Here is a 9,445-nt window from a genome sequence, read left to right as displayed (position 1 = left end):
TATCGGTCAAAGTTTCATACATGAATACAAGAGGAATTAATGGAGGATTAGAGGGGACTGTTTCATGTGCAAGCGTTAACCATGTGATCCCAGTTCCATTTGCCTGAGACAGAGAAATTAAGATAACCCTTTTCCAGAAAAATAAAAAAAAATATTTATGATTTTTATATAGACACCTCATTGACTCAATATTTATTATAAGAAAAAAGGTGGGGCTAGTATTGTCTTTTCAAGATTGGCCTCTGCTGTAGCAAATGTAATGGGTGCCCAAATGGCCAAATTGTTGTGCTGTTGGGTGATGATGTCCATAGATCATGCCTTCCCTCCCCCTCTCTCCTATTTAATCCAAACTGAGTGACACTCTCCATACTCAGCTTCGCGCACACACTAGAAAGTGCAGGCCCATTTGTTTGCTTCACTTCTGCTTCTTCTTCCACCAACAAAGGCCATGGTCATGGCTGAAAAACAGATCTTTGTTTCCATTGTCTTTGTTTTGCTCTTAGTTGTTTTCTCTAGTGCTAGTCATCACCACGCAGTGAATGAAGAAGAAGAAGCAGACAGGATATCCTCACTTCCTGGCCAGCCTAAGGTCTCTTTTCAACAATTCTCTGGCTATGTTACAGTAAACAAAGCTGTTGGTAGAGCTCTCTTTTACTGGCTCACCGAGGCTGTCCATGACCCCTTGTCTAAACCCTTGGTTGTTTGGCTCAATGGAGGTTAGACCCCCCTCTCCTCTCCTCTTTCTCTTTCTCCACAGGTCTCTTTGCATCACTAGTTTGATTTTCTGTCATTGTTATATATCGGTCATTAGGGATATTGCCTCGTCGTGTTCTCAAGAAAACATTAGTGGGATATACTTGTGTCAACATGCATTTTCTTGTATTTGGTACAAGAATTACTCCAGCCCTTGTTTCTCCTTCTATATCTAGAAATAGACATATATCAGAAACTTTCTTTGTTGCAGGCATGGAAACGAATGGTGAAGATTTTTAGAGACTTCTTCTATATCTTTTGGAACTATGAGTTTCTATACACTGCACTATCAATTTTTAAACACCTCTTTTCTTTTCGTTGTTTTGTTTGGAACTTAAAACTCATCCAAAAAGAGGCATGGAAGTTTAACTCATTTAGTTCTCTCTCTGGTTAATCTGCGATGAGGTGCCTTTACTTTTTATGCAGCAGGCAGAAACTAGTGAGAAGAGAAGAAAAAAGGCGCAGTGGTCAGTGCCCACATGAATGGCCTACCAATGGCTAAAAATGATGACCCAACTACTAATAAATGATAGTAGAATGACTAGGCGCATTCCCACCCTTGTTAACTACCAATGAGGAAACAGAAGATTTTGACACCTTGAAAAGGCTAAAAAAATGCACACAACACTCCAAAAGATAGAGTAAATACGTATGCGTCTAGGTACATGTACAGGATGCCGATTTAACTTGAATTTAAATGAACTTTTCTGGATAATTATATAAAATTTCATTTTAGATTAATAATGAATATTTAAATGGATATTTGAAACCATCAATCGATAGAATATCTAATAAAATATGTAATGGGTGAAATAGAAAGAGAGATAATTGCTCGAGAGCAACCAGGAAGAGGCCTCATTATTAGGTTACAGCAATTACGACTTCATTTAGTCCTCTCTGTCAGCTTGTGCAGGTGCACCATTAATGCATTAACTAAACCAACAAATTATAGCATAACCCAGTCTGTCCTCGCTTGCTAAACCACACTCGTCAGCTCAAGTTTCAGTACCGACTTTGAAAATTAAGTCTCTACAATGCAATCCTTAGATCACTCTGTATATTGGGTTGAGTCTAAGAGAATCTTTGCATATTAAGGCAAATACATGATGTGGAGTCAGATTTGTTGGCACGATCTCTGACCATTTCTAACAAACCCGCATGATCTGGTATGTTTTTGAGACCCATCTCTTCTACGTCATGGTTTTAATCTCTTTTCCTTTTACTTGTAAATAAGCAGGTCCTGGTTGCTCTTCTGTGGCGTATGGTGCTTCTGAGGAGATAGGCCCATTTAGAATCAACAAGACTGCCTCGGGATTATACCTCAACAAGTTTTCATGGAACTCTGTGGCCAACCTCTTGTTCCTGGAAACTCCTGCTGGTGTTGGCTTCTCTTACAGCAACCGGTCCTCTGATGTGCTTGACACTGGCGATGTTCGCACTGGTAGAAGTCATTTTATGCCAGCGTTAGATAAGTTATTGCTATGTTTGCTTGTAAAAGAAGGTGTGCATATAGGAGATTTCTTAGGCCATGATTTGAAAAACCAGCCACCTCGCTACAATTAATATTATAATGATGATGCCATAGGTCCTAGAGCTTATCATTGGTAGTAAAGTAATTTCTTTGATCAACTTAGATTTAGCAAGTTAATCACTGCTTTATGATTATGATTCGTACAAGTAATACTTTAACATGATATGCCCATAATTACATGATTCGGTCAGTTCAACTCGGTGATCATCAATCCGTCCTAAACAGGGTTAGTGAAGATGTTTAAGGGAAAAAAAAAACTTGGGTTGATCCCATTAATCAACCCATTTGACCGGTAACTGGATCTTGGGACGGGTCGACCATGGGATTGAGTCTTATTATTATTGATATGCCTCCATGTATAATTGCATATTGTTAGATACACGGGCCTTGGTCCATGTTATCATTGCCAGCCAGGGGAAGCTTGTTATAGTATTTTAATCCTTGCAGGACTACTATAGTTTGTGTATTGTCTGTGATTGAAATATGATGTAAACCGTTCGACGTACTAGTGCACTTCATGAATATCTGAAATAGGAAATTTTACAAGCCATATGATGAGCATGCTTCGGTCTTTGCAGTTGTATTTATTGCGATTTCAATCTAATTTGTAATAATGATCAGCCATGGACTCACTGGAGTTCCTGCTTGGATGGATGAATCGCTTCCCGCGATTCAAGCACCGGGAAGTGTACCTTACTGGCGAGAGTTATGCAGGCCATTATGTTCCTCAGCTGGCTAGAGAAATTACAAAGTACAATAAAAGGTCCAAGCATCCAATAAATCTCAAAGGATTTATGGTAACTTTTTATCCCCACACTACCTATAAGATCCATTTGCATTGCTTTGTTTTCAGTTGTGTGTTATGCACAATCACAACCAGACGAAATCATGGGCTGAAGTTCTATTCCTAGAAAATGGTTTTCTTTGCTGATTAAGATCACAGCTTCCAGGTCCCATTCATCAGACAATTAGAAATGCTGTGCCTGTGCCTGGTTTTGTAAAACGTTAAAGTGATTTCACTTATATAATCTATAAATTGTATATTCATCAGACAATTAGGTCCCCGTGTATTGCATTTATATAATCTATAAATTATTATGAAATGGATTCCAGGTTGGGAATGCAGTTACAGACAACTATTATGACAACCTTGGAACAGTGACATACTGGTGGAGCCATGCAATGATCTCTGATAAAACATATCAGCAGCTCGTCAACACTTGTGATTTTCGAAGGCAGAAGGAGTCAGACGAATGTGAATCATTGTATAGTTATGCCATGGATCAAGAATTTGGCAATATTGACCAGTACAACATTTATTCACCCCCTTGTAACAACTCTGATGGCAGCACCTCCACTCGTCACACTATTCGATTGCCTCACCATCCCCATAAGGTATATATATAAATCAAGCTTTAGCAATACTGACAAGACTGGTATTTCTGGGTAGATTTTGTCAAAAAAAAAAAAAAAAAACCATATGCTATATGCTTAGGTACAAAATGATTGATATATCTCCTATTTTTTCTATAACTATCAGGTTTTCCGACAAATATCTGGCTATGATCCTTGTACTGAAAAATATGCTGAGATCTATTACAATAGGCCGGATGTGCAGAAAGAACTTCATGCCAATGTGACCAACATTCCATACAAGTGGACTGCTTGCAGGTGAATTACCAGAGCTCTAGGCAACTGCACTGACAAAAAAAAACAAGGGAATCCATGCATTTACTTCAAGAACTAAACTGATGTTTTTGCTTATACAGTGAGGTCCTAAATCGCAACTGGAACGACTCGGATGTTTCAGTTCTCCCAATTTACAGAGAAATGCTTGCTAGTGGATTGAGGATTTGGGTATTCAGGTGAGATATTTGTCTTGGTTAATCCAACGACTCTACAGAATTGTTTTTCATATTTAATTTTTAACAGTTAATCACTTTTTTTTTCTCCTATCGATCCACTGCAGTGGCGACGTCGACTCAGTGGTCCCAGTTACAGCTACTAGATTCTCCCTTGCAAATCTTAAATTAGAAACAAAGATCCCATGGTATCCTTGGTATGTTAAGAAGCAGGTAAGGATTCTGTCCCATGTTCTTTGTTTATGTTATACTGGAATTGATTGAATGTTGTGATAATATGCTTATAATCCGACTAGGGAAACCTGCAAGAATTAGTCCTTGTTTAATATATTTCAACAGATTGATAGGATACAAAGTCAACGAGATCGAGGCTAACAAACTTTGTCTTTTACCAGAATCTAACACCATTTGATTATTATTTTACTTTTTAAAATTTATTTTTAATATCAGCAAATCAATCTCGGATCATACGAATCTTCAAACTAACTAGATATGGAAATGAATCTGTATGTTAAGAAAGGGAAGGGTTTTTGAATTGTTGTGTTTGGATGTTTGTGAAGGTGGGAGGCTGGACAGAGGTATACGAAGGGCTGACTTTTGCAACAGTGAGAGGGGCTGGCCATGAAGTGCCACTTTTCAAGCCCAGAGCAGCTCTTCAGCTATTCAAATCATTCTTGAAAGGGGATCCCCTTCCTAGGTCTTGAAATAAAACAAAAAAGGAAAGAAAAATCTCTCCAATTTAGTAAAACATAGTTTCTTTCGTGTTGTTATTGTTGCAATGTAGACAGAGATTTTATTTAACCATTGAGGAATTTCAGTAGGAAGAAAGAGTTTGACTGTGTAAGAGCAGGGAGAGGCAGATGGAATGGAGAGGGTTTTGCTCTGTGATTGTGCTTTAGTTCGAATCCAATCCGTTCCTTTTCTTTACTGGATAAAAAAATTATTTTATCTATTTTTAATTGATTTTTTTTTCTGCATAAACCCTAATCTAATCCCTACCCTTTTTAATAAAAATTATTTAGGATAAATAATTTGTTCTATGTGTTTTTTATTCTCAATACTTATCTATATTTTTAAATTAGTTCTATATCACACAAACATGAACCCTAATCCCATTCCTATTTTTTTCTAAACAAAATTATCTTCTTGTGCAGAATAAAAAGTTTGTTTTATTTACTATTTATTTTTAATATTTACCTATTTATCATAACTTTTTATTTTTTTTCCAAATCTTGGGTTATCAAAATAACTGATTTACAAACTTTATTTTATTCCCTAATCAGCTTAAGTATTATATTAAATCTTAAATTAAATTAAAAAATAAAAATAAAAATCAATAGATCATGTTATTTCTAGCTTATTGAGTTGTGTCAAGCTTGTTTGAAAGTATAGTTGTTGTTGTTTTTTAAAGTGTTTTTTTTCATGCTGAAATATATTAAAATAATATTTTTTTTATTTTTTAAAAATTATTTTTGAGATCAGCGTACCAAAACGATTAAATATATATATAAAAAATTATTTTTTTTAGAAACGCAAGTTAACCCGCATTTTCAAGCAGTACCCCCATCAACTTTGAATTTTTTTAAAAAAGTTAAGTCATATTATTTTTAATTTTTTTTTTTTGGAATACGCTATTTAAAAACAAATTCAAACATTGACTGGTCAGCTTTTTCTTGATTGAATTGTTTTTGCCTTGATGTCTATCTACTTTTTGTATGGATGTCGTGGAAGAATTATTTATATTAACATCATTTTCCAGTCCATGACATCACTTTTGCTTCTTCTTCTTCTTCTTTTTTTTAAAAAAAAATTATTATTATTCTAAACAAGGTACTTCAATCTTTTTAGAGATTGATGTTCCTTGGGACGTTGGCTCTTTGTGGAAAAATTTATTTCAAGAAAAAGATGGATAGATATCACAAGTATTGGTAATAATAAGAAACAGTCAACTCAATCCTAGCTCTTAGATTTGCATTTATTATTTAAATAATCATAAATTTGAGTTTTTTCATGATCACTTGATATTTATATAGTTATTAATTTTAAAATTTATAAAATTAGTTAAAATACATTCAAGTTTATTTGAACACTCACGTTAATCACAAAAACAAAACAGTTAATCTTGAAGGGTATAATTCAACTAGTCAGGTCCTAACTTTGCTCCTCAGAGGTCACTGGTTCGAGTACCACAAATCTCAAGACCACTAGAGGCTTACATAATCGTTAATTTCAGGGTTCCGAGGGATTAATTAAGGTATGTGTAAGCTGACCTGGACACCTATATTAGCAAAAACTAATAATAATAATAATAATAATAAACAACCAAATCACTAAACTTTTTAATGAGGTTTAAAAAAAATTTAAAAACATATTTTAATTAAAAACATATTAAATTAATATTTTTATATATATATTAATTTTTTAATATTATTATATCAAAATTATATAAAAAAATATTTAAAAATGCATCAATTTAATACTTTATTAAAAAAATATTTTAAAAAACATGTTCAATAACGAAAACAAATAGCAAATCTAGTTTCATCAAATGAAAAGTGTTAATCAAATTTCAACCTAAATGATTGGTTCCAAGCAACAGTCTTGCCGTCACTTTCGTCGTAGTTTCTCCATCAATTACGAACTACTTTACCCACCGATTGAAATTAGATTTATTTTTAGATAATTTAAAACAACTCATTGAATATAATTTTAATGTTTGACCTTGTGAATTTTTTAAAAACAAAATCTAAATATTTTGGTGATATTTAACCAGATAAGGATGGTTTGAGATTGTCTTTGTTGAAGTACAATCCTAGTTAAAAATAAAAATAAAGCTTTACAAATTAATAAAATTTATATTTACCAAAAAGTATTTCATGTGTAAAAATTGATTATAAGTGTTTGAAAAATAATTAAAGTAATGTACTCATTGTTACGAGTTACACCTGCTTCGACGAGTTGATTTAGGACTTGGATGACTCGGGATATTGATCGGGTTTCAAATAGAAAAAACTTGGGTTTTAATTGACCTGTCAAACACATGTGATTTTCCAGGTCAACTTAAATTCCGGGTGAGATCCAATTTTTTTTATATATTTTTTAATAAATCTAAAAAATATACAATTAATTCATAAATATTTGGCCTCACATGTATTTTAATAGTCTGTATCCACATGAATTGTTTCTTAAATTGTTGATGTGGGTTATATATATATATATATATATATCTTTCATTTAAATGAATTGTTTCTTAATTTTTTTTATATAAAATAACTATATATAACTTACATCCACAAATATTTTTTTTCAAATATAGAGCCCTCTTAAAGCACCCACCACATCTTATATAAACAAAAAGTATATTAAAAAAAACTTGTCAGGTTCTAGGTTTGTTCTCTAAAGATCACCAGTTCGAGTCTTACAAATCTCAGATCCACTGGAGATTTACATAGTCGTTAACTTTAGGGCCCGTGAAATTAGTCAAAGTGCGCGCAAATTAGCCCGGACATCCACATTAATCAAAATATATATATTGACACACTTTTATATGAGTCCCAAAAAAAAAAAACTACCCACACCTCAAGTCAAACAACCTTCTAATAACTATAGCTTTAAGTATCTCACCAATAAAAAATGAATTAAATCATCCCAGCACAAAATCAGCTGAAGTAGGTATAGGTAGGTGCTTGACAAGATAGAAATATTAATCAATAAATGAGAAAAAAAAAATAGGATCAGACCAATGAGTTCTGACCAGCGCGCTCTCCAGTCCACTATTGGCAAGATCAAAAGTTAATTTTTAAGGTTAAAAAAAGACATGCAAGTGTTTTTCTAACATCATGGAAAGTTTTATTTGTTAACTGAAAAATTAATGATTGAGTTTAATAAAAAATAATTAAAAGTTATATGTCAATGTATATTATATTATATTATGTCTCAGGGAATTATTTCAGTTTTTTTTATTTTAATTATATAGCAATAAAATTATTTTTATAAGAAATATAATAATTGAAATTCCATTAAAACAAGATAATTTTCTAGTATATTGTTTTTTCTTATTAATATACTTTTTCATCAAAAAATATAGTTTTTTTTAAGACGTGTTCTTTATTTATAAATAATGAAAGCAATTAGAATAAATATAAAAAATCTAATTGAATTATTTGAAATAGGATAAAAAAATATCTCTTTATTTAAAACCTATTTATCTTATTAATTCACTTCCTTTATTTTGACATTTTCTTACAAGAATTATAAAAGAAAACTTTACTAAAATAAATTATATTTTGATAATTTTGACATAAATATATTAAAAAAATATAAGAATAATATACTATACACACATGTTGATGCACAAAAATCCTTGAAATCTATTTTCTATTTAATTATATGTTAATAAAAATAGGCTTTTAGAAAACAAACAAAAAATACATTTAAGAAAAAAAATAAATTAAAATAAAATCATGAACGACTGTATAAAAAAAGGTGCTTGCTAATATTATAAAAACAATGTTATAATCTTACTTGAAAAAAAATATTAAAATTGAATTTCAATAATAACAACAAGAATAATAATAATAATAATAATAATAATAATAATAACAACAATAACAACAAAGAGTTATACAAAAAAAAAAAAACTAGATGCTTGAGCCTAGATGGGCAAACATATATAACCTAAAAAAAGAAGAAGATAGATAATACTTTGTTTTATACTAGAATTTCAGTTATTTAAGATGATTGAAAAGTCAAGTTTGATTTTATTGACATTAAAAACTTATTTTTAACCTTATTTGCACCTAAAAACATATAAAAAAATACTCTAAAAAATTTAATAAATTTATTTCTAACATCAAATCAGTTTTTAGTCAATAAAATTCAGAAAATTAACTTGAAGAAAAAAACTTTTTGAGGCTTGATGTAATTTTTCTAGCAAGATAAAAAATAAAAAGTATTTTAACGACACTTATTTAGTCAACTAAATCTATTCACACGAAGATCAAGTTTTCCATTTTCAACGACCTTTTATATCTCCTTTTCTCTTAAATTTAATTGTTGAAACATAAATAAAATAAAATAAAATTTTAGTCCAAAGCTTAAAACTAAAAAAATCAAAACAGCAAGTCAATTGATAATACGTGGACAAAGACACACCTTTTAATTTTTTTTTTAATTTGTGAAAAGCCTCTGTTTTTTTCAATTTAATCTTTTTTTTTAATTGTGATTTTATGGTACAAATTTAAATTATATCTTATTAAACGGGCCTTCATTCAAATTCTGAAGTGTGATAAAAACCTTT

The 9,445-nt window shown here is 31.3% G+C and overlaps 1 protein-coding gene across 1 annotated transcript; it reads left to right on the top strand.

The window, feature by feature from the left end:
- Positions 1–303: 303 nt before the first annotated feature.
- Positions 304–5,044, top strand: LOC7467899 (serine carboxypeptidase-like 25). Its single transcript, XM_002324080.4, has 8 exons — positions 304–716; positions 1,991–2,194; positions 2,906–3,081; positions 3,398–3,679; positions 3,825–3,955; positions 4,054–4,149; positions 4,254–4,359; positions 4,707–5,044. Exons 1-8 carry the CDS (start codon positions 449–451, stop codon positions 4,848–4,850), a joined length of 1,407 nt encoding a protein of 468 aa, XP_002324116.2. The 5' UTR covers positions 304–448; the 3' UTR covers positions 4,851–5,044.
- Positions 5,045–9,445: the final 4,401 nt, after the last annotated feature.

This window comes from Populus trichocarpa, chromosome 17 (genome assembly GCF_000002775.5).
Source record: "Populus trichocarpa isolate Nisqually-1 chromosome 17, P.trichocarpa_v4.1, whole genome shotgun sequence".
NCBI lineage: Eukaryota > Viridiplantae > Streptophyta > Magnoliopsida > Malpighiales > Salicaceae > Populus > Populus trichocarpa.
The sequence above is the reverse complement of the archived record's forward strand: the minus strand, read 5'-3'. Positions and strand labels throughout refer to the sequence as shown.